Source organism: Hyla sarda, chromosome 8, assembly GCF_029499605.1.
Source record: "Hyla sarda isolate aHylSar1 chromosome 8, aHylSar1.hap1, whole genome shotgun sequence".
In the NCBI taxonomy this organism is placed as follows: domain Eukaryota; kingdom Metazoa; phylum Chordata; class Amphibia; order Anura; family Hylidae; genus Hyla; species Hyla sarda.
This window is the reverse complement of record NC_079196.1, coordinates 205,953,862-205,978,768: the sequence shown is the minus strand read 5'-3', so window position 1 is coordinate 205,978,768 and position 24,907 is coordinate 205,953,862. Positions and strand designations below refer to the sequence as shown.

The window sequence follows — 24,907 nt, the reverse complement described above, 5'->3', positions numbered from 1 at the left end:
GGACAGCCGTTGGCTGTCCGGGCATGCTGGGTGTTGTAGTTTTGCAACATCTGGAGGTCCGCAGGTTATAGACCACTGTCCTATACTTTACATTGCACGGATCCCTCAACATGCGATGGTTTCAACAAACGATGGTCCATTTGGAACGGATTACCATCGTATGTTGCGGGACCACTGTATTCGCATATTCCTTCTTTTCACTTGTGGGCCAATTAGAATGATGCAAATAGACTTGTCAGAGGTCATCAACAACATCCCTAGCAACCAATAGTAAAGTTGCCCCCTCACTGTTTTCTTCCTCGAATACGCGAATATTCACATATGCGAATATAACGAATACGCAAAATTCACGAATATAGGACGAATATTCGTTTATATATTCGCGAAATATCACAAATTCAAATATGGGAAATGCCGCTCCTCACTAATGGCTAGTAGAAGGCGAGGAGGAAAAAAACGAAAGCGCAAATATCCCTGAGTTCATAAGGGGTTAAATTATTTTTACATGCACAAGCAAAAGTTAGAAAGGTACAGTATACAATGGTAAACATTTCTGTCCAAAGGCTGTCCGGGCATGCTGGTAGTTGTAGTTTTGCAAGATGGAGGCACAATGATTAGGAAACCCTAATATACCCTTAACATAGCGCTCTGAACTACAAGTCCCAGCCTGTCCTGCACTGAACTTATATGGTCAGTAAAAAATAACCTCCCTAGGTCACAGCCCCATGTAAACTGACTATATAGGGGGACAGTGAGGAGACTGGACTCCATTATGGAGCTGGAAGAACCAACAACGCAACTTTCTAGAAAGCGACAGAAAGTTCCAGTCACGAGCAGAGTTTGAGGAGCACCAAGATGGCGGCCAGCGGCTGCGAATGTGAGTGAAGTCGTCAGTTTTTTGAGAGGAGCAACAGGGCGCACTTCCGGTGTTCTCAATGACATTCCTCCGGAGCGGCGCACGAGCCGCATGCGCAGTGGAGAAAAAGTTTTTCCTCCTACCCGGCAAGATGGCGGCTCGCTGCTCCTCGCGCTGGCTGTCAGTCGCCGCGTCCGGGGCTCGGGGTCAGCTGCTTACCGGGGTTCAGCGGTGGCCTCGGGGGGAAGGGGCTTTCCTGCTGGCTGTGAGGGCGGCGGTGACCCGGGCATCTGCGGGAGGTGAGTGATGGCGGCGGCGGGGCCATGTGTGCTGGACTCAAGGTTATCCGGGCTGTCACTATACACACTGTCTGGTGCAAAACTACAACTCCCAGCATGCTCTCACTGCATTCGGCTCTCAGGGTATGTTGGGAGTTGTAGTTTTGCACCTGCTGAAGGCCCACAGATTGGAGAACACTTTTATCTGTTCTTTACTGTCCAGTCTGTGCAGACATTGACTGGTAATGTCTGTTCTTTACTGTGCAAACATTGATTAGTAATGTCTGTTCTTAACTGTCCATCCTGTGCAAACAGTGACTATAAATGGATGTTCTCTACTGTCCATTCCTGTCGGACATTGCCTAGTAATGTCTGTTCTCTGTCCATCCTGTGCAGATATTGACTAGTAATGTCTGTTCTCTGTCCATCCTGTGCAGATATTGACTAGTAATGTCTGTTCTCTACTGTCCATCCTGTGCAGATATTGACTAGTAATGTCTGTTCTCTACTGTCCATCCTGTGCAGATATTGACTAGTAATGTCTGTTCTCTACTGTCCATCCTGTGCAGATATTGACTAGTAATGTCTGTTCTCTACTGTCCATCCCGTGCAGACATTGACTAGTAATGTCTGTTCTCTACTGTCCATCCCGTGCAGATATTGACTAGTAATGTCTGTTCTCTACTGTCCATCCCGTGCAGACATTGACTAGTAATGTCTGTTCTCTACTGTCCATCCCGTGCAGACATTGACTAGTAATGTCTGTCCTCTACTGTCCATCCCGTGCAGACATTGACTAGTAATGTCTGTTCTCTACTGTCCATCCCGTGCAGACATTGACTAGTAATGTCTGTTCTCTACTGTCCATCCCGTGCAGACATTGACTAGTAATGTCTGTTCTCTACTGTCCATCCCGTGCAGACATTGACTAGTGATGTCTGATTTTACTGTCCATCCCATGCAGACATTGACTAGTGATGTCTATCCTGTGCGGACATTGACTAGCAATGTCTTTTCACTATCACCCATCATAGAGTAATGTCATAGTCTAGCTGTGCGCCTTCATACGATGAGATGGGGAAACCCCTTTAAATGGTGTCAAGAGTAGAAGTTCCTCCCTGTGTACAGGATAGGGAATAATTAGCTAATGGTTGTTGGTCTGACTACTGGGCCCCCTCTTATTATGAGAATGGAGGTCAGCTGTCCCTTAAAAGAAAACTGTCTTGGCAGTAAATGGAGTACATGGCAGTAAACCAAGTACAGTGCTGAACTCTATGTTCAGAAGTCCTATAGGCAGTGAATTCAACTGTAGTCATTGCTCCATTCTTTAAGGGCAACCAGGGTGCCTCCAGATGTTGCAAAACTACAACTCCCAGCATGTCCTGACAGCCATGCTAGGAGTTGTATTTTTGCAGCAGCTGGAGAGCCGCAGATTAATAGACTATTGCCACAGACCAGTGTTTCCTGTGTCAGTGCAAAACTACAACTCCCAGCATGCCCGGACAGCCTTTGGCTGTCCGGGCATGCTGGGAGTTGTAGTTTTGCAACAGCAGAAGGCACCCTGGTTGGGAAACTTATTTAGGGAATGATAGACTTCCAGTCTTAGGATTGGTGGGGGCCCCAGTGGGACAATCAGGCTCCACCACTGTATTTCTGAGGGGATAGTCAGGTAGGACTGTCTAAACTTAATAGTCTTTTTCTATAAAAAAAAAAAAAAAAAAAAAAATCTTAATCCTTCCAATAATTATCAGCTGCTGAAGTTGAGTTGTTCTTTTTTTTTTTTTATCTGGCAACAGTGCTCTCTGCTGACATCTCTGCTTGTCTTGGGAACTGCACAGAGTAGAAGAGGTTTACTATGGGGATTTGCTTCTACTCTGGACAGTTCCCGAGACACGTGTCATCAGAGAGCACTTAGAGATAAAAGAACAACTCAACTTTAGCAGCTCATAAGTACTGAAAGGTTTAAGATTTTTTTAATAGAAGTAACTTACAAATCTGCTTAACTTTCTGGAGCCAGTTGAGATAGATATATATAAAATTATAAAGTTTTTTTTTTCCTGGATAACCCCTTTAATCTTATAACCTCCCCCCTCTTTGATTTGTATCTGCAGCTTTCTTAGGACACGTCTCCCACTTCCACACAAGTTCACCAGTGTCTAACAAGGCCGACTATTACCAGGTCCTCGGAGTGCCAAAGACTGCCAGCCAGAAAGAAATCAAAAAGGCCTATTACCAGGTACTTGCTGCCCCGGGGATGACTGATCCTGATGTCAGGATGATGCCATTTGTGGTGGTTGTCTCCATGTGACCTGATTGCGCCATAGACCCAGTGCTGACCGCCCAGCGCTCTTTGATGTTGGATGGCGTGTCCTATATTAATCAGTGATGTGAAGCCGTATGTTTCCCTCTTGTGAAATATGGCAAACAATCCAGTGACCGCGCGTCACCTATAGAGACATACTGTGTCTGGTTCCTGTTGCCTTGTACACCTACTGGACTTACAAATATTCATAGTGGGTGGAAAACCATTTTTTTCTCACTAAATGATTTACAAAAGGAGCTATTGATGCAAAATTTTCACCAGATGTAGGTAACAACCATAATCCATCCATCCATACAGAGAAACCAAAACAATTAAGATCAGAAATTAAGTTATGTTTAATAATGTCAAAATGACACAGGTAAAATTTATTAAACACCTAAAGAATGGGAGGTGCAAAAAGTCCTGGAAAGCAAAGACAACAGCCAAAATGTATAAGTAATTAAAAAGCAGTCCATCCTGAAATGTATCAGTAATTAAAAAGCAGTCCAGCCTCTTGTCAGTGAAAATTAAAGGGGTACTCCAGCCCTAAGGCATCTTATCCCCTATCCAAAGGATAGGGGATAAGATATTTGACTGCTGGGGACCCCCGCAATCTTGCATTCGGCACCTCTTTTGAGCTGCACACCGCGCTGCCAGCTCACAAACTGCCGTGTGCCGACCACGGGGCCGGAGTATCGTGACATCACGACTCCGCCCCCGTGTGACACCATCCCCGCTATGCAAGTCTATGGGAGGGGGCGTGACGGCCGGGACCCCCGCGGTCAGACATCTTATCCCCTATCCAAAGGATAGATGATAAGCTGCCTTAGGGCTGGAGTAGCCCTTTAATATCAGCTAGTTCCGACCCAACTGATGGCTATAGAAAGGTGTCATTGCCAACACAAAAGGAGATTTGTCAGAACCTGCCAGATGAAGTTACTGATTTGCCCATAGCAACCAATCAGATCGCTTCTTTCATTTTTGAAAAGGCCTCTTAAAAAATTAAAGCAGCGATCTGATTGGTTGCTATAGGCAACTCAGCAACATTTCCTCTGGACAGGTTTTGATAAATCTCCCCCAAAATGCATGATAGGTAAAAGCAAAGAGCTATCTCAAGACCTTCACAACCAAATTGTTTTGGCTTCTTTGTATGATGAATAACTTGGGTTGTTACCAATATCTGGTCAACATTTAGTATCTTAGGAAATATATTTAGTGAGAAAAATGTGTCTGTATATATACCCTGTTTCCCCGAAAATAGGATATACCCATAAAATAAGCCCCCAAAGAAATAAGCGTTCCCCAAAGAAATGCCACCCCACACCATTACTGACCCACCGCCAAACCGGTCATGCTGGAGGATGTTGCAGGCAGTAGAACATTCTCCACGGCATCTCCAGACTCTGTCACGTCTGTCACATGTGCTCAGTGTGAACCTGCTTTCATCTGTGAAGAGCACAGGGCGCCAGTGGTGAATTTGCGAATCTTGGTGTTCTCTGGCAAATGCCACATGTCCTGCACGTTGTTGGGCTGTAAGCACAACCCCACCTGTGGACATTGGGCCCTCATACCACCCTCATGGAGTCTGTTTCGGACCGTTTGAGTGGACACATGCACATTTGTGGCCTGCTGGAGGTCATTTTGCGGGGTTCTGGCAGTGCTCCTCCTGCTCCTCCTTGCACAAAGGTGGAGGTAGCGGTCCTGCTGCTGGGTTGTTGCCCTCCTATGGCCTCCTCCACGTCTCCTGATGTATTGATCTGTCTCCTGGTAGCGCCTCCATGCTCTGGACACTACGCTGACAGACACAGCAAACCTTCTTGCCACAGCTCGCATTGATGTGCCATCCTGGATGAGCTGCACTACCTGAGCCACTTGTGTGGGTTGTAGACTCCGTCTCATGCTACCACTAGAGTGAAAACACCGCCAGCATTCAAAAGTGACCAAAACATCAGCCAGGAAGCATAGGAACTGAGAAGTGGTCTGTGGTCACCACCTGCAGAACCACTCCTTTATTGAGGGGTGTCTTGCTAATTGCCTATAATTTCCACCTGTTGTCTGTTCCATTTGCACAACAGCATGTGAAATTGATTGTCAATCAGTGTTCTTCCTGAGTGGACAGTGGGATTTCACAGAAGTGTCATTGACTTGGAGTTACATTGTGTTGTTCCCTTTATTTTTAAGCAGTGTATATATAGGTCCTGATTTTCTAAGTCTGAAGTGTAGTCTTTGTGTCCCCCCCCCCCCCATGGTATTTACTAATCTGGGGCTCCTCCCTACATTTTTTTTTTTTACACCTGCTCTGAGATGTTGGGTCTTTCAGATCTCATATTCACCACATTTTATTTTTTTTCTAAACTGCTGGGACTCGCCCCAGACAAAGGAATGCTGGGAGTTGTAGTTTTGCAACAGCTGGAGGCCCCCAGGTTGGGTAACACTGCTGTAGACAACCTTATATCTATGAGCGTTGATAGACATGACTTGGCGGGGCAGAGTTTTTATCTCTCTAATCTTGTTCAGATAAGGGGAGACCTGACACCCACTAATCTCCCTCATTTTGTGCTGGAACTCAATCATATATACCAATATAGAGTTATTGACAATAATTCCTAGACTTTTACTGTATTATTGTATACTGTTAGTGTCTCCTAAATGTTAGGATTGATCTGATATCATCTGCGTCTTGTCTTTTTCTTTAGCTGGCCAAAAAATACCATCCCGACACCAACAAAGAAGACCCTCAGGCCAAGGAGAAGTTCTCCCAGCTGGCTGAAGCCTATGAGGTAACTGATCATATATACTGAGGCAGTATTGTCCCATTTAAGTCAATAAGGGGGGGGCTCCTGTGCTGGTGGCCCCTAAGGCTAGCACTAAATTTCTGCATCGCTGCACTCTGCCTGAATTGTGCATCACAGCTAATGAAAGTGAATGGGGTCACAGTGCAACTTACAAGTGACCATAAGATGGGCTTCCAGTCATGGACACTTGAGGGACACAATGCACCCCGTTCACTTTCATTAGTTGCGAGGCAGCAACACCACATGCGTGACCCTAACCTAATTCTGCTGATTGGAAGGGGTCTTAAAGGTCAGACGGTGAGCGATCAGACTTAAAGGGAAATCGCCGGCAAAAATGTTCTTATCCCTTATACACAGGATAGAGGATAAATAGTTGATCGCAGGGGGTCTGACCGCCGGGGCCCCCGAGATCACCGCTATGTGACCCGAGGCTCGTTTCTTTGGGAGCGCTGAAAAGACCAGAGTACAGCACCCGGGCATCATCGGCACCACCATAAAAAATGAATGGAGCGTGTGCTGTCTACCTGTAGACAACATGTACCCTGCGATCAGCTACTTATCCCCTATGCTGTGGATAGGGGATAAGTTAGTTTTTGTAGGAGTACTCCTTTTATCGCTGGTGCTAGCATGATCATCGATGCCTGGCATTAACCCTTTAGATCCCGTGATCAGTCAATTGCCGTATCTTAACCCCTTAACGACGCAGGACGTATATTTACGTCCTGCGCCGGCTCCCGTGATATGAAGCGGGATTGCGCCGCGATCCCGCATCATATCGCGTCGGTCCCGGCGCTCATCAACGGCCGGGACCCGCGGCTAATACCACACATCGCCAATCGCGGCGATGTGCGGTATTAACCCTTTAGAAGCAGCGGTCAAAGCTGACCGCCGCTTCTAAAGTGAAAGTGACCCGGCTGCTCAGTCGGGCTGTTCGGGACCGCCGCGGTGAAATCACGGCGTCCCGAACAGCTGATCGGACAGCGGGAGGGCCCTTACCTGCCTCCTCGGTGTCCGATCGACGAATGACTGCTCCGTGCCTGAGATCCAGACAGGAGCAGTCAAGCGCCGATAACCCTGATCACAGGCGTGTTAATACACGCCAGTGATCGGCATGAGAGATCAGTGTGTGCAGTGTTATAGGTCCCTATGGGAGAGATCAGTGTGTGCAGTGTTATAGGTCCCTATGGGACCTATAACACTGCAAAAAAAATGTAAAAAAAAAGTGTTAATAAAGGTCATTTAACCCCTTCCCTAATAAAAGTTTGAATCACCCCCCCTTTTCCCATAAAAAAAATAAGTGTAAAAAAAAAATAAACATATGTGGTATCGTCGCGTGCGTAAATGTCCGAACTATAAAAATATATCATTAATTAAACCGCACGGTCAATGGCGTACGCGGAAAAAAATTCCAAAGTCCAAAAAAGTGTATTTTGGTCACTTTTTATACCATTAAAAAATGAATAAAAAGTGATCAAAAAGTCTGATCAAAACAAAAATCATACCGATAAAAACTTCAGATCACGGCGCAAAAAATGAGTCCTCATACCGCCCTGTACGTGGAAAAATAAAAAAGTTATAGGGGTCAGAAGATGACATTTTTAAACGTATACATTTTCCTAGTTATGATTTTTTCCCAGAAGTGCGACAAAATCAAACCTATATAAGTAGGGTATCACTTTAACCGTATGGACCTACAGAATAATAAGGTGTAATTTTTACCAAAATATGCACTGCGTAGAAACGGAAGCCCCCAAAAGTTACAAAATGGCGTATTTTTTTCTATTTTGTCGCACAATGATTTTTTTTTTCCGTTTCGCCGTGCATTTTTGGGTAAAATTACTAATGTCACTGCAAAGTAGAATTGGCGACGCAAAAAATAAGCCATAATATGGATTTTTAGGTGGAAAATTGAAAGGGTTATGATTTTTAAAAGGTAAGGAGGAAAAAACGAAACTGCAAAAACGGAAAAACCCTGAGTCCTTAAGGGGTTAAATCACTGATGCAATTACTGGGTTCAGATTAGCTGAGATAACATTGTTCAATCTAAGGATTACATGTAATATTCCCCTATTGGGACTAAAAATAGTGAATAAAATAAAAAAAAAGTTTTAAATAATGTAAATAAGCCCCTCCAAGTTTAAATCGTCCCTCCTTCTTCAATTTTTTTTTTTTTTGTATAAAATGATGTAAACAAAAATAAACACAAGTGTTTTCGCCACGTGAGGAAATGTCTGAACTAAAAAAGTATAACCTTCATGAAGCCGCACGGTGAATGGTGTAAATGTAGAAAATAGAAAAAAAACGTAATTGTTGGGGGTTTGTTTGTTTTTTGTTTTTTTTTTAGTCACTTCATATACCAGAAAAAAAAAAATTACCAAAAAGTCCCATCAAAACAAAAATGGTACTGATAAAAACTACAGGTAATAGAGTAAAGAAATGACCAGTATATGGAAAAATGAGTAATAGGGGTCAGAAGAGCACAATTTCAAGCATACTCATCTTCTTACAAATAGTTATAGGGGGGAGATTTATCAAAACCTGTCCAGAGGAAAAGTTGCTGAGTTGCCCATAGCAACCAATCAGATCGCTTCTTTCATTTCTCAGAGGCCTTTTCCAAAATGAAAGAAGCGATCTGATTGGTTGCTATGGGCAACTGGGCATCTTTTCCTCTCGACAGGTTTTGCTAAATCTCCCCCTATAATAATTGTTTTCAAGTAGTAAAATAAAACCAAACCTATATAAAACTATCAAGTCATTGTTACCTTAAAGTGAACTACATGAATAGAGCCCCCGCCCCCCCAAAAGTTGTAAAATAAATTACATTTTTTTTTTGCATTTTTGCCCCACAACTTTTCTATAGAAATTTGTATTTGCTTTTTCTTTTTTTTTTTTTTACACATCCCCAAAGTGCATTAATATACATGTTGCTTACATAGACATTTGTGTACACAGAAGGGGGAGATTTATCAAAACCTGTCCAGAGGAAAAGTTGCCCATAGCAACCAATCAGATCGCTTCTTTCATTTTTAACAAGGCCTCTGCAAAATGAAAGAAGCGATCTGATTGGTTGCTATGGGCAACTGGTCGACTTTTCCTCTGCCCAGGTTTTGCTAAATCTCCCCCCAAGGTCTTTATGTATGTGTTCGGTTTGTATTCTGGGATTTGGGGTGGGGAGCTGCTTGAACTTTTGATTAAAGATCAATGATCTTCTGATTAAATGAATGGTATATTTTCTTATTTCACCTGTTAGGTTCTCAGCGATGAAGTAAAGCGGAAGCAGTACGATGCATACGGCACAGCAGATTTTGCAGCAGGGGCTGGCGGAGGAGGGCAGCAGTACTGGAGGGGTGGCCCCACTGTTGATCCAGAAGAACTGTTCCGTAAGATCTTTGGGGAGTTCTCTGGGTCGCCCTTCGGTGGGGACTTCAATAATATTTTCGATCAGCCGCAGGAGGTGAGCGCTGCGCAGGGCACCTGGAAATCTCCAACGCTATTCCATATTGAAGAATAGTGACATAAGCCTAATTCTTCTCTTGCAGTACGTCATGGACCTTACATTTACTCAGGCGGCCAAGGGAGTGAATAAAGACATATCTGTGAGCATCACAGACACGTGTGAGAGGTGCAACGGGAAAGGCAACGAACCGGGCACAAAACTTCAGCATTGTAACTACTGTAATGGCACCGGCATGGTAAGTAATCTGTATACTGTTGTTTTTTATGTGGTTTACTTTCTTTTTGAAGAATTTTTATTTATTTATTTTACGGGACCTTTGTAGGAGACTATAAACACAGGTCCCTTTGTCATGCGATCAACATGTCGACGTTGTGGCGGTAGGGGTTCGACTATGACGAATCCTTGTCTATCCTGTCGGGGTAGTGGACAGACAAAACAGAAGAAGTCGGTGACCGTGCCAGTACCTGCTGGTAAGTGCCAAAGGGGTTGGGCATCATTCACTGTGTACTATATTAAAGGGGTAATTTCATCCTATAAAGCAGTGTTTCCCAACCAGGCTTCCTTCAGCTGTTGCAAAACTACAACTCCCAGCATGCCCGGACAGCCAAAGGCTGTCCGGGCATGCTGGGAGTTGTAGTTTTGCAACAGATGGAGGCACCCTGGTTGGGAAACACTGCAGTAAGCATACAAGCCATTCATAATTTACTCACCAAGGAATTATTTTTTGCAACAGGCAGCCGAAGGCTGTCCTGGCATGCTGGGAGTTGTAGTTTTGCAACAGATGGAGGCACACTGGTTGGGAAACACTGCTATGAAGTGGTGGTATATTGCTAGGATATATCACCACTTTATGATCAGATAGATATGTCATTCAATTAGTGCTGTATCCTAGTCGCAAGGGAATTGCAGCTGACCCTATTGACTTGAACGGGGTTGCACTTAAATTTCCATCACAGCTAGTTGGAAAAGATAGCCCTGCATTCTGTTATAATTCTGTGTATCAGTGGGTATTCCAGAGGTTATTTTGTACAATTTAGTACTACATGGTATTTTCGCACAGCTCAGCAGCTCGCTCCTCTTTCTGATAGACAGGGATCATATTGAGCATCTTCTACGATGCTCATATTACCTAGAGGCAAAAAAAAATTTTTTTATTTTTTTACATTTTTATTTATTTGATTTGATTTATTCATTGGAATTGATATTTGATTTTATTGATTTATTCATTCTTTAAAGGGGTACTCCGCCCCTAGACATATTATCCCCTATCCAAAGGATAGGGGATAAGATGTCAGATCACCGGGGTCCCGCTGCTGGGGACCCCATGGATCACTGCTGCAGCACCCCGCTATCATTACTGCGCAGAGCGAGATCGCTCTGCACGTAATGACAGGCAATACAGGGGCCGGAGCATCGTGATGTCATGGCTCCGCCCCTCGTGATGTCATGACTCTGCCCCTCGTGACATCATGGCCCACCCTGGTCAATACAAGTCTATGGGAGGTGGCGTGGCGGTCGTCACTCCCCCTGCCATAGACTTGCATTTAGGGGACGGGCCGCGATGTCATGAGGGGCGGAGCCATGACATCACGCTGCTCCGGCCCCTGTATAGCCCGTCATTACGCACTGAGCGAACTTGCTCTGTGCAGTAATGATGGCGGGGTGCCGCAGCGGCGATCCACCGGGGTCCCCAGCAGCGGGACCGCGGCGATCTAACATCTTATCCCCTATCCTTAGGATAGGGGATAAGATGTCTAGGGGCGGAGTACCCCTTTAAAGGAAGTGTAAAGTGTCTACATCTATACAATTATATTTTGTTTTCTACAGGTGTAGAAAATGGGCAGACTGTTCGAATGCCAGTGGGCAGGAAGGAAATCTTTATTACTTTTAGGGTCAGTATCATCTATCGTCATCTGTTCTGTTGTTTAACCCCTTCCTGAATCTTGGCATACCTGTACAGGTGAGGGAGTACGGCACAGGCTCAGAAGTCGGGTGTCTAGTTCCCCCCCCTTTGATGTAATTGCAAGGTGCTGATGGGTTGCTAAGGAAGCCTGAGGCCTTACCTGTGCCTTGGCGTCTTCTATGGCTCGACAACTGGAAGATGTTGTTTTGCAGCAGGTGTATAGAGAAATACAGCACCGATAACCTAAATCACTGTAATCTAAAAGCATTATATTGATCGATGTAAGCCATCTCTGGCTTTGTAATACATTACATGATAAAGTGTGCCAATGAAAAGTATAATCTGTCCTGCTTAAACATAAGCCCTGGTACAACTTTGTAAGTGGAAAAATATTTATGGGACTTAGAAGGTGAGGTCGAAGATAACGTGAGTCACGAATCAACATTCAAGGGGTTGGGGAGGGGTTAAAAGAGTAACAATCAGTAGCACGTGCATAAGCAAAGAAAAGGTATCTGCCCATGGTGCCATGCTAATAAATCAGGTACATGTGTCAGTGCACATTTAAATACATACATAGTCTCATACTAAACTGAAACAAAAGAAATACAAAAAAATGTTATAAAAAAAAAATAAAATTAGGAAAGAATAAAAAAAGAAACCAGCACTAACTCCCACCATGTAGTATTCTCACACGTTGATGTGTTCCTGAATCTCTCCAGTAGGGGGCAGTGTACTGCACCTAGTAGCAGATGTTGCTTGCACAGTGTTGCATCAGAGACATCGGGTGTAGTGTTTAGTTTTGTTTGGGCTGTAAAAAAAAAAAAAAACTCAAAAAATTTAAGTTCACTATATGCACTATAAATATATAATTTTTTTTTATTTATTTTTTTGATAGGTTTAGCTTTATTGAAAAACTGGTTCATGGTGGTGCAGCAATTTACTAAAGAAATATGTGACAATGTAATAGTGATGTGTAATTATGTGATACAGGTGCAGAAGAGTCCTATATTTAGACGGGAAGGGGCAGATATCCATTCGGATCTTCATGTTTCTATTGCACAAGCGGTCTTGGGTGGTTCTGCCCGGGCACAAGGACTGTATGAACCTATTAATGTTTCAGTGAGTAGTTTTCCTTTTTTAATAGTATTATTTATTTTATTTTGTACCCTATATTGTCTGCCTCACTAACACTTCTATCTTTGTGTCTCAGATACCATCGGGCACACAGGCAGATCAGAGTATAAGAATAAGCGGCAAAGGCATAGCAAGAATGAGCAGTTATGGCTACGGAGACCACTACATACATATCAAGCTAAAAGTTCCTCGGTAAGTAGATAATAATAAAATGGTTTGTATGCCTACTGCAATATTTCCCATGCAGGGTGCTTCCAGCTGTTGCAAAACTATAACTTCCAGCATGCCCGGACAGCCGAAGGCTGTCCGGGCATGCTGGGAGTTATAGTCTTGCAACAGCTGGAGGCACCCTGCATGGGAAACATTGACCTTTTGCACTGTAGACTATTACAATTCACTTCTGCCCTTCTCTAGGCACCTGACGGACAGACAACGGACGCTGATGCTGAGCTTTGCTGAAGAAGAAACTGATGTGGAGGGCACGGTGAATGGCATCACCAACACAACTACAGGTATTTGATGCAATCAGATCACAGTAAGGAGAATGTGTAGCTAACACTCAAAAATTTGTCATGGCCGTAAATGTTGGCACCCCTGAAATGTTTCAAGATAATGAAGTATTTCTCACAGAAAAGGATTGCAGTAACACATGTTTTGCTATACACGTTTATTCCCTTTTGTGTGTATTGGAACCAAACCAAAAAGGAGGAAAAAAGCAAATTGGACATAATGTCACCAAACTCCAAAAATGGGCTGGACAAAATTATTGGCACCCTTTCAAAATTGTGGATAAATAAGATTGTTTCAAACATGTGATGCTCCTTTAAACTCACCTGGGGGCAAGTAACAGGTGGGGGCAATATAAAAAATCACACCTGAAAGCAGATAAAAAGGAGAGAAGTTCACTTAGTCTTTGCATTGTGTGTCTGTGTGTGCCACACTAAGCATGGACAACAGAAAGAGGAGAAGAGAACTGTCTGAGGCCTTAAGAACCAAAATTGTGGAAAAATATCAACAATCTCAAGGTTACAAGTTCATCTCCAGAGATCTAGATTTGCCTTTGTCCACAGTGCGCAACATTATCAAGAAGTTTGCAACCCATGGCACTGTAGATAATCTCCCTGGGCGTGGATGGAAGAGAAAAATTGATGAAAGGTGTCAACGTAGGATAGTCCGGATGGTGGATAAGCAGCCCCAAACAAGTTCCAAAGATATTCAAGCTGTCCTGCATGCTCAGGGAGCATCAGTGTAAGCGTGAACTATCCGTCGACATTTAAATTAAATGAAACGCTATGGAGGAGACCCAGGAGGACCCCACTATGGAGGAGACCCAGGAGGACCCCACTATGGAGGAGACCCAGGAGGACCCCACTATGGAGGAGACCCAGGAGGACCCTACTATGGAGGAGACCCAGGAGGACCCCACTATGGAGGAGACCCAGGAGGACCCCACTATGGAGGAGACCCAGGAGGACCCCACTATGGAGGAGACCCAGGAGGACCCCACTATGGAGGAGACCCAGGAGGACCCCACTGCTAACACAGAGACATAAAAACGCAAGACTACATTTTGCCAAAATGAACTTGAGTAAGCCAAAATCCTTCTGGGAAAACGTCTTGTGGACAGATGAGACAAAGATAGAGCTTTTTGGTAAAGCCCATCATTCTACTGTTTACCGAAAACAGAATGAGGCCTACAAAGAAAAGAACACAGTATGTACAGTGAAATATGGTGGAGGTCAATGATGTTTTGGGGTTGTTTTGCTTCCTCTGGCACTGGGGGCCTTGAATGTTTGAAAGACATCATGAAATCTGAGGATTACCAACAGATTTTGGTTCGCACTGTACAGCCCAGTGTCAGAAAGCTGGGTTTGCGTCCGAGATCTTGGGTCTTCCAGCAGGACAATGATCTTAAACATACGTCAAAAAGCCCCCAGAAATGGATGGAGCAAAGCGCTGGAGAGTTCTGAAGTGGCAGCAATGAGTCCAGATCTAAATCCCATTGATCACCTGTGGAGAGATCTTAAAATTGCTTTTGGGAAAAGGCGCCTTCCAATAAGAGAGACCTGGAGCAGTTTACAAAGGAAGAGTGGTCCAACATTCCGGCTGAGAGGTGTAAGAAGCTTATTGATGGTTATAGGAAGCCACTGATTTCAGTTATTCCAATGTTGTGCAACCAAATATTAAAGGAAATCTGTCATCAGAATCACCCGCACTAAACCTGTTACACAGGCTTGTAGTGCGGGTGATCCTGATTAAAACGCTTCTTACATCATTAAAAACTGTGCAGCGGTTCGCCAGATATCTTCATGTTATATGGTATTCCCAGGCTTGGGACTCAGTGGGAGGTCCGCATCATCAGCACGGACTCGCTTACGTCATTTTTGCCGGGCGGAGCGGCTGCCCGGCTCATGAATATTCATGGCTGCCTCATCGCAGTCTTCCTCCTGGTGTAGGTCACATGGGTAGCGCCGCGCATGTGCCACGCGCCGTACACCCGGAATCGGCGTTCTCCTGCATAGATAGATATGCAGAAGAATGCCGCTTCCGGGTGTACGGCGCGTGGCGCTACCCACGTGACCTACACCAGGAGGAAGACTGCGATGAGGCAGCCATGAATATTCATGAGCCGGGCAGCCGCTCCGCCCGGCAAATATGACTTAAGCGAGTCCATGCTGATGATGCGGACCTCCCACTGAGTCCCAAGCCTGGGAATACCATATTAAAACATGAAGATATCTGGCGAACCGCTGCACAGTTTTTAATGAGGTAAGAAGCGTTTTAATCAGGATCACCCGCACTACAAGCATGTGTAACAGGTTTAGTGCGGGTGATTCTGATGACAGATTTCCTTTAAGGGTGCCAATAATTTTGTCCAGCCCATTTTTGGAGTTTGTTGTGACATTATGTCTAATTAGCTTTTTTTTTTTTTTTCCTCCCTTTTTTGGTTTAGTTCCAATACACACAAAGGGAATAAACATGTGTATAGCAAAAGATGTGTTACTGCAATCCTTTTCTGTGAGAAATACTTAATTATCTTGAAACATTTCAGGGGTGCCAACATTTACGGCCATGACTGTATGTATATATAATATATATATAATAGTTCTTGCCTGTTACTGTTCTGCTTGTATGCGTGATACTAGGCTTGCATACACTGCATTGCAGATAGTTGACAGGACCTGGGTGAACATTGGAGTGTGATATGATGGGTGAATGTGGTCGGGGTCTGACGCCTGTTTACTGTTTGTGCCCACTAGGCCGTGTACGGCAGAACTCTGCAGCTGATGAGGAGAGGCCTGAGGCTGAGCAGGCAGGGGAAAACAAGGAGGGATTCCTAAGCAAACTAAAGAAAATGTTTAGTTCTTGACGGTATGAATTAGCTGTTTCTATTTCTGTGATCTAGAACAACTGTGTTTCAGACCTTACATCTTTATGGGTGTAAGTGCATTGTTTGGGTTGGGGGGGGGGTGTACATTGACTTACTGTACAATAAGAAACAAATCAATCAATCGCATCAAGCTCTATTCAGATAGCACATATAGTGGATGTATGTGTTTCATACTATAGAAAGTTGATTCTATACAGTATGGAGGGAACTGAAGTCGGATATTAGAAATATCCTGCCTGTGCTCATGTCCCAGATGCTCATATCTACCAGCTGCAGCTTTCTGCTAAAAGCAAAGTCTAACATTTTACTAATGACTATACATATGAGGCCCTGTTTTCCTCACGTTTGTGGCAAAACTGTTGAGATATAGGATTTTGCAATACATAGGATGTACATGTATGTATTTTAGGTGCAGGGTGCACATAGCTGTTGTACAACTCCAACTCCCTGCATGCCCGGACAGCCGAAGGCTGTCCGGGCATGCAGGGAGTTGGAGTTGTGCAACAAGGGGTACACTGGTTGGGAAACATTTGCTTTTATGGGATTGCCTAGTAAACGCGCTCATCCCTGCAGGATAGGATCACTGGCACCCCCACAATAACACAATGAGAGTGTTTTAGTTTCCCTCCTGGTTTAATGGAGTAGCTGTCAAACTTGGGTCCTGCAGCTCCTTTCACCTCTATGGACCACAGAAAGATAGCACTGTACTTTTGATTGGCGGGGGTATTGGCAGTCAGGCCCCTATCTATCAGACACTGATCTTGTGGATAGGGGATGAATACGTTTCCTGGGAAAAGCCCTGCACTGTTATGTAAAACAACTTGACATGTTGTGTTGATATGATAAAAGTTAAGATTGCACCATGTCTCTGTTCTGAGACACACTGCAATCGAGACTTACCAGCTGGTAAATTGCGTATGAGTGCACGCCTCACTCCACGGCTGTCACTAAAAACCCAGTCTATGGATTGCAAAGGTTTGATATGCCGGCTAGATGGAGAGTGGAGGCTGCTGCCAGGCACTTCACCAGCTTATAACTCATGATCGCAGCAGGTTTTTCGCAGTCTGGGCATGCTGGAAATTGTAATTTTGCAACAGGGGCCTACTGGTTGGGAAACACTGTTTTTAGCCTTAAACCCTGGTTGGCTAAAATCTCTTATTTGTGTTTTAAGTCCAAAAGAGAGACATCAACCTAAACAGAGTTGTTTGTACTGTCGAGGGACTAGGACTTAGAGCGTATTGTAGTTTGTTTTATGCTTGCTGGTGTAGGGAGTATTGCAGGCAATGCTCCATTGAACTAGCTGGTCTTCTCTGCGAGTAGAAATAATACTGGTATCACAAGACTCGTTAGATAAGGCAGCAGGGAGTCCATTCTGATGGAAATTACTGTGACTGCTTCCTGCTGCCTTATCTAAGGAGTCATAAATCTGAAGAGCAGTAATACTAGCTCCCCCCTGTACATCATTGGTCTCATCCTGTACTGACTGGAGAAGGCTCACAGTGTTGTCACAGCTTACAAGAGAGACAGCATAGCTGATAGGGAAAATCTGTGCACTATGGCTAATAATTGTTAGTAAGTTGCTTTATTTTACTTTTTACCGCCATAAACGGGTTGCTTCTTTCCCCTCACAACTTCTTTAAATATCATGTTTGCAGTCCTGGAATATTGTGTAACATTTTTCTTTACGTTTTGTGCTCTGCAGGAAAGAGATCAACAGGAAGCTAAACTAGTTTGGACTGTCCATGGAGACGAGCAGCCTGTGGCGCCATCACATCTGGAGTGTGCCCCGAGTGGCATTGAGTAGACCAGCAAGACCCCCCACTCAAGATTTGTCACCTTCACCCCCTGTAATTCAGGAATAGCTCCTGTTCTGTAGATGAAGGACTCTTCAGGACTAATCAAATGCTAAGCGCGTTTCAGAGACTTGATGCCTTCCTGTAATTCGCATCTGTCCCCGTTCCTAAGCTACTTGAGCGACAATGGCTTCCACAACCTGTGTGTCACCACTGTTAGTGTATCCTATGTGACGTCTCCAGTTCTTATACATAGAATATATTTTACATTTGGTCTATGACTTTTTTTGGATCTCATAATGCAATGCAGACATGACCGATACATGTGTTATGACTGACGGTGAATGGCGTAGAAGACGTATTTAATGTACAAAGTACATTGGAAGAAGTAAGATGCGCTCTCTAGCTATTTATAATGCATTATATATGTCCCAGCACCTTATAATACACATGGACATAGACTTTAAAAGTAGGGATATCAGTGTTTCTCAACCAAAGTCCCTCCAGCTGTTGCAAAACTACAACTCCCAGCATGCCCGGACAGCCGTTGGCTGTCCGGGCATGCCGGGAGTTGTAGTTTTGCAACAGCTGGAGGCACACCAGTTGAATAACAATGGGATATCATATAGGTTTTATGTTCTATATTGAATGTTTAGATTGAAGGCAGCACGTTCAAAAAGTAGCGTCTCCAGCCAGGGGAAGACACAGGCCATGCTGAGTTATACAGTTGCCGAGGCAACCGTATCCCGCACAGCGAGTTCCGTGCACTAGTCCAGTTTATCAGACAAGGACTCGTGCACAGAACTCGCTAGGCCTGCCACGGTTGCCCTTGGTAACTGTACCTCCCAGCCTGGCCTGCGCCTCCTCTTGCTGGGCCTAGAGGTCATGCTGGCTTTGAATTTACATTTTAGGTAATTCTCTTTATAAAATCTGTGTGAGGCCCAAGCCGTACAATGTGTTGCGAATAAAATCGCTGCCTGAGAAGTCTCTTGTCAAAAATATATATGTTTATATAGAAAGAATATGTAAATTAACCTTAAAGAGGTACTACGGTGGAATTTTTTTTATTTTTTTTTTAAATTAACTGGTGCCAGAAAGATAAACAGATTAGTAAATTTACTTCTATTAAAAATTCTTAATCCTTCCAGTATTTATTAGCGGCTGTATGCTACAGAGGAAATTATTTTCTTTTTGGATGTTTGGACCACAGTGCTCTCTGCTGACAGCTCTGTCCATTTTAGGAACTGTCCAGAGCAGCATATGTTTGCTATGGGGATTTTCTCCTGCTCTGGACAGTTCCTAAAATGGACAGAGATGTCAGCAGAGAGCACTGTGCTCGAGACATAAAAGAAATCAAAAAAGAAAAGCATTTCCTCTGTAGTATAGAGCCGCTAATAAGTACTGGAAGGATTAAGATTTTTTTTTTAAGAGAAGTAATTTAAAAATCTGTATAACTTTCTGGCATCAGGTGGTTAAAAAAAAAAGAGAATTTCCACCGGAGTACCCCTTCAAAACAGCAAATGTGCAGCAGGATTAACTTTCTGTGGTACAAGGTTACACAAAAGCAGAGAAAGTTTAATAAAAACACAAAGTGCAATAAACCTGACCACTGGGACACCCCTGTTCTCCAGAACTGGGCCCACGTTCTTGAGATTTTTTTTTTCTCTGGACAAACCCTAAAATGACAGATCTTCCTACTTCTGTCCTAGTAATGCATTGTATTATTGTCCGCATACTTGCAATTGTCAGGATTTGGTGGCCATATTGCTTAAAGAGGTTATCCAGGATTAGAAAAACAGCTGATTTTTCTGAAAACAGCACCACACCAGGTTGTGTGTGGTATTGCAGCTTAGTTCTATTGAAGTGAATGGAGCCGAACTGTAATACTGCACACAACCTGAGGACAGGGATGGTGTTTTTTATTTTATTTATTTCTGGATATTTCCTTTTTAATAGCAACAAAACAGTGGAAAGTAATTTTTGATGACTGTTATTACATTTTTTTTTTTCTCTTTAAAAGGAAACCACCATTTTTGCACAATGTAATTGCAATATTTTACACTATTCGTGTGACATACATTGCTAAAAAAAAAAAAGTAATTCTTTAGTCTTGTATTACATAAAGTATGATGATCTTATCTCCATTTAACACAATACTAATTGATAATTCTTTTAATGGAGAGCAGTGCATTGTGGGAGCTCTGCTGTCAGGTTACTTGACTATCCGATACATAAAGAAATTGGGAGAATTGTTACTTCCATTTTGGATGTGAATGGATAAGAAATCATTACAACACAAAATCAGTACGAAAGTGCGTCACAACGTAGCTGCATGGGAGAGCTGTTCGGCTCTCCCATAGAATTTTATATAGAAGGGGGGTGTGGCGGCCCCAGCTTCAGACGGGAGTCATAATGCGCCATTGTGAAGGAGAGCTGGGGCTCTAAAAATATGATCGCGGGGGGCTCCAGCACTCGGATCCTCCGCGATCTAAAACTTATCACCTATCCATCGAATAGGTGGTGTTTTTTTTTTTTTTCTTGATACTTGTCCTTTAAGGGAGTATTCAGAGTTAAAAGAACTTATCACCCTTCAAGTGAATAGGGCAGGGTTTCCCAACCAGTGTGCCTCCAGCTGTTGCAAAACTACAACTCCCAGCATGCTGAGAGTTGTAGTTTTGCAACAGCTGGAGGCACACAGGTTGGCTAACACTGGAATAGGTGTCAGATCACGATCTCTTGAATGGGGCCCTAATTCGCTGTTACTAACAGACCAGTAACTCGCACATGCACTGCCACTGCTCAATTCCTTTTCTAGGGAGCTGCAGGAACTAGCCAAGAGCAGTTCTCTTCTTTCTCCAGAAGCTCCATAGACAATCAATGGAGTTGTGACGTGCATGTCTGAGTCGTCGCTCAATTTGCACCAAACACTCGGGGACCTGTTCTGGGGATCCCAGCTGTTATATGTTAAAGGGGTACGCCACTGGAAAAAATTATTTTAAATTGACTGGTGCCAGAAAGTTAAACAGATTTGTAAACACTTCTATTAAAAAATCTTAATCCTTCCACTACTTATCAGCTGCTGTATGTTCCAGAGGAAGTTCTTTTTTAATTTCCTTTTTGCCTGACCACAGTGCTCTCTGGTGACACCTCTGTCCATTTTAGGATCTGTCCAGAGTAGGAGCAAATCCCCATAGCAAATCTATTCTGCTCTGGACACTTCCTGATCTGGACAGAGGTGTCAGCAGAGAGCACTGTGGTCAGACAGAAAAGAAATTCAAAAAGAAAATAACTTTCTCTGTAGTATACAGCGGCTGATATGTACTGGAAGGATTACGATTTTTTTTTTAAATAAAAGTAATTTACAAATTTGTTTAACTTTCTGGCACCAGTTGATATAAAAGAAAATGGTTTCTAGTGGAGTATCCCTTTAACTGTTAATGTCAATTTTTAAATGTGAATTGTTACGTAATGGAGTTTTCCTTGAATTTTCCCTATACAGGGCTGTACATGGGCTATACAGGGCTGTACATGGTATCTGTATTCTCTGAGAGGGAGTTGCAGCTACAATAAAATAGAGACTGGTCATGTCATCGTAGGTAATCCATGAAATGCCTTCGAGTGTCTGTACGCCAAGCTATGTTTTCCGTCTTGTTTTGCTGCTACATTTATTTGTTATAGTATATAAATATATCAATCTTTTGCCTTTCTGTGGCTGTTGTGAAATAGTACTTAGGATTTTTAGCTCTGAATATACCATGAGTTCTGATACGTTTTACATTTTTTAGGGAAAAAAAAATTCTAGAATGCCTATCAAAAGTAAACAAACAAAAAAAAAACTTAAAGGGGTACTCCGGTGAAAACCTTTTTTTTCTTTTAAATCAACTGGTGCCAGAAAGGTAAACATATTTGTAAATTACTTCTATAAAAAAAAAATCTTAATCCTTCCAGTTCTCATTAGCTGCTGAATGCTACAGAGGAAATTCCTTTCATTTTGGAACACTGATGACATCACGAGCACAGTGCTTTCTGCTGACATCTCTGTCCATTTTAGCAACCGTGCATAGCAGATGTATGCTAAGGGCAGCATGGTGGCTCAGTGGTTAGCACTGCTGCCTTGCAGTGCTGGGGCCTTGGGTTCAAATCCCACTAAGGACAATAATAAATAAAGACTTATAATAACGTCAGCAGAGAGCATTCCAAAAAGAGAAGAACTTTCTCTGTAGTATTCAGCAGCTAATAAGTACAGGAAGGATTAATATTTTTTAATAGAAGTAATTTACAAATCTGTTTAACTTTCCGGAGCCAGTTGATTTAAAAGAAAAAAGGTTTCCACCGGAGTATCCCTTTAAAAAAAAAAAAAATGAAAAAAAAAACACTTCTGAATGTTCAGACCCTGACTGATGATGAAAACAAACAGGGCAAGAAGCATGCTTGTCCTCTCCCAGATCTTTGTCTGCATAACCGGATTAGGTGGCCGGACAAGCCACGAAAAATGATACATGTTATTTTATTGCTTATGTGAATCAGAAAGATACAGCTTCTTAAATCTAACCCTGCAATAATGGAGATATTATAGGTAATACCACTTATGTACACTAGGTGGCACCAAAGCATAAGTCAATTTCCCTTCTTTGAAATCTTGCCTAGAACACATACAGTACATACGGTAGAAGTGATGTCCACTATGAGGACATCTAGTGGCCACAACAGCTAACTACACAAGCCACTAAAAACTCTAGGTGATTTTCTTCTGTACAAATGCTGACAAGTTTAAAGGGGTATTCCGGGCAAAACCATTTTATACCCTATCCAAAGTATAGGGGATAAGATGTCTGATCGTGGGGGGCCCACTGCTGAGTCCCCCTGCGATCTACCTGCAGCACCCGCATTCTATGTGGGTGCTGAATCTCCAGTTTCGGAAACCTCCGGGACTGGGGACATGATGCCACGCCCCCTCCCATAAACATGAATGGAGTGGGCTTGGCAGCAGTGGGCCCCACGCGATCAGACATATTATTCCCTATCCTTTGGATAGGGTATAAAATGTTTTTGCCCGGAAAACCCCTTTAATGTTTTACATTTTATTTACATATTTCATTAACAAAAAGTTGTTCGCAAACAGATTTTTTTTTTGAGTAAGAGTAGTACATGAAAGGAGTATCGCATTCTTAGATACTTATCCTCCTCTATCTGCAGGATAGGGGATAAGTGTCTGATTGCGGGGGTCCGGCTGCTGAAACCCCCTGTGATTTCCCGTACGGTGACCCGCCATTGCCCTTCCATTCCTTCCTCTACCATAGAGATACATGGAGAGGGCGTATCAGCCGCTGTGTCATGCTGCGGCCAACACGCCTCCTGCACAGGAGATCATGGGGGGTCGGTGATAAGTGTCTATGGCTACAGATCACCTTTAAGCAAGGAAATTCAGCTCCCAATATGCATTGAAGGAATGCCCTGACCATATATAAACAAATGAATGCAGATCTGTAATATGACCTTAGTGGCCAGCGGGCGAGGAACAAAACGTAGCCATTTCTTACAGTTAGTTCATGAATAATTAGGGAACAAAAAAACTACTTTAAAGTCCTTGACTGTTCATAATGGCAAACTTCAGCCCTGCAGGAGTCTTGCACCTGCTAGATACACCCCTATGTTGACAATTAGTAGTGTCTACTTCAAGTACTGGGAATCGTGTGAACAAGGTCCTGGTGTTGGACTGGTGGACAACTGTAGGGGTCTCTGCACTAACTACATATACACAATGCAGATTGTTTAGATCACACAGCAGAAGTTGAGGCTGCACTATTTTCTGACCCACGCCATCTATACGTGAAAGCCTTTACTGTCATATAAAAAAAAAAAAAACTATTGACATGTCACACAGACACGTCAATAGTTTGGATTGGTCACGTTTCTGCCATCGATCACTAGACATAGCTGGGAGAAGAGTGTGGCTGAGCACTTTACTCACTGCTCCATCCTAGTTGTTGCAGGAAGAAAATCCTTCTGATGTCAGGCGCTGCTTATCCCAATAGAAATGGATTCCGACCGCCTTTCACTTCTGCCCCTCCCACTCCTGCTCAGTTTTGACTTGCCTCGATTTTTTGTTGCGTTCTGCGTGCATCTTAGTTATATGATCTCTGATGGATCAACCATCCGACGGATCAGTCTTTTAGTTTTTATTCTCACCCCATAAATTGCACACGCGTATAGATAATTTTTCCGCAATCTCCCAATGGTCCGTATGCTCTCAGATGTCTCCTTAGAACCGATCTCATGGTCTAATCACTGCTTGATTCTGCTTTCTTTCTCTCCTCCTTTCCCCGGTGCTGTCACTGGCGCCTTAGTGATTCTTTACTCAAGTCTTTACCCTCCCGGGAGTCAGCTTGACCGAATATTTTGCTAGTAATGAGGGCTCAGTTGCCTCCCAGGTTGTGTTGTGGGAAGCCCATAGATCAGTCATCCGGGGGGCATTGTATTGCTCTAGGTACCCGAGCGAGACACCCTGGCTCATTCCCGGGAGCTTTGTGTACAGATAGCTGAATTGGAGGCTCTTTTACTGTCTTGCCCTTCTCTTTCGGTGCTGAGGCGCTTGGTAGCTGCTCAGGCTCTCCATAAGCGACAATTACTATATGCCAAGCAGCAATTTTATGAGAAGGGCAATAAGGCCCACACTATGTTAGCTAGGTGCTTGCACGACCGAGCGGTGGCTCAATCTCCCTCAGCTCTGAAAGACTCCTCTGGTACTCTCCACTATCATCCTGATGAAATCTCTCATCTTTTTATTAACTATTACTCTGGACTTTACTCTCTTGTTTCCCAGCTTCCGTCCGACCCCGTGGAGCAAGCCGCAGAACTTGACTCTTACCTCTCATGTTGTCATTTGCCGACTCGACAGCTGATCATGAAGTTTTCAATGCTCCCAACACTCATGAGGATCTCTCGAAATGATAGAGAATTCAAGATCTGCCTCTTTGCGGATGATGTTCTTCTTACCC

The 24,907-nt window shown here is 43.6% G+C and overlaps 1 protein-coding gene across 2 annotated transcripts; it reads left to right on the top strand.

Moving 5' to 3' along the window:
* Positions 1-961: 961 nt before the first annotated feature.
* DNAJA3 (DnaJ heat shock protein family (Hsp40) member A3) lies at positions 962-18,893 on the top strand. Of its 2 annotated transcripts, XM_056533957.1 has the most exons (12): positions 962-1,155; positions 3,246-3,370; positions 6,133-6,216; positions 9,482-9,685; positions 9,771-9,923; positions 10,011-10,158; positions 11,516-11,580; positions 12,582-12,710; positions 12,802-12,917; positions 13,140-13,237; positions 15,986-16,097; positions 17,819-18,893. In XM_056533957.1, exons 1-11 carry the CDS (start codon positions 1,008-1,010, stop codon positions 16,093-16,095), a joined length of 1,380 nt encoding a protein of 459 aa, XP_056389932.1. In that variant the 5' UTR covers positions 962-1,007; the 3' UTR covers positions 16,096-16,097; positions 17,819-18,893. The 2 variants fall into 2 exon arrangements, with proteins under 2 accessions (XP_056389932.1, XP_056389933.1); XM_056533958.1 differs by lacking the exon at positions 15,986-16,097.
* The last annotated feature ends 6,014 nt before the right edge of the window (positions 18,894-24,907 follow it).

Excerpts from the sequence above, each read along its gene's own strand:
- DNAJA3 (XM_056533957.1), top strand. The coding sequence starts at position 1,008 with ATGGCGGCTCGCTGCTCCTCGCGCTGGCTGTCAGTCGCCGCGTCCGGG. Across the intron at positions 10,159-11,515 it reads GACCGTGCCAGTACCTGCTG|GTGTAGAAAATGGGCAGACT; the intron begins GTAAGTGCCAAA and ends TGTTTTCTACAG. Across the intron at positions 12,918-13,139 it reads ATCAAGCTAAAAGTTCCTCG|GCACCTGACGGACAGACAAC; the intron begins GTAAGTAGATAA and ends GCCCTTCTCTAG.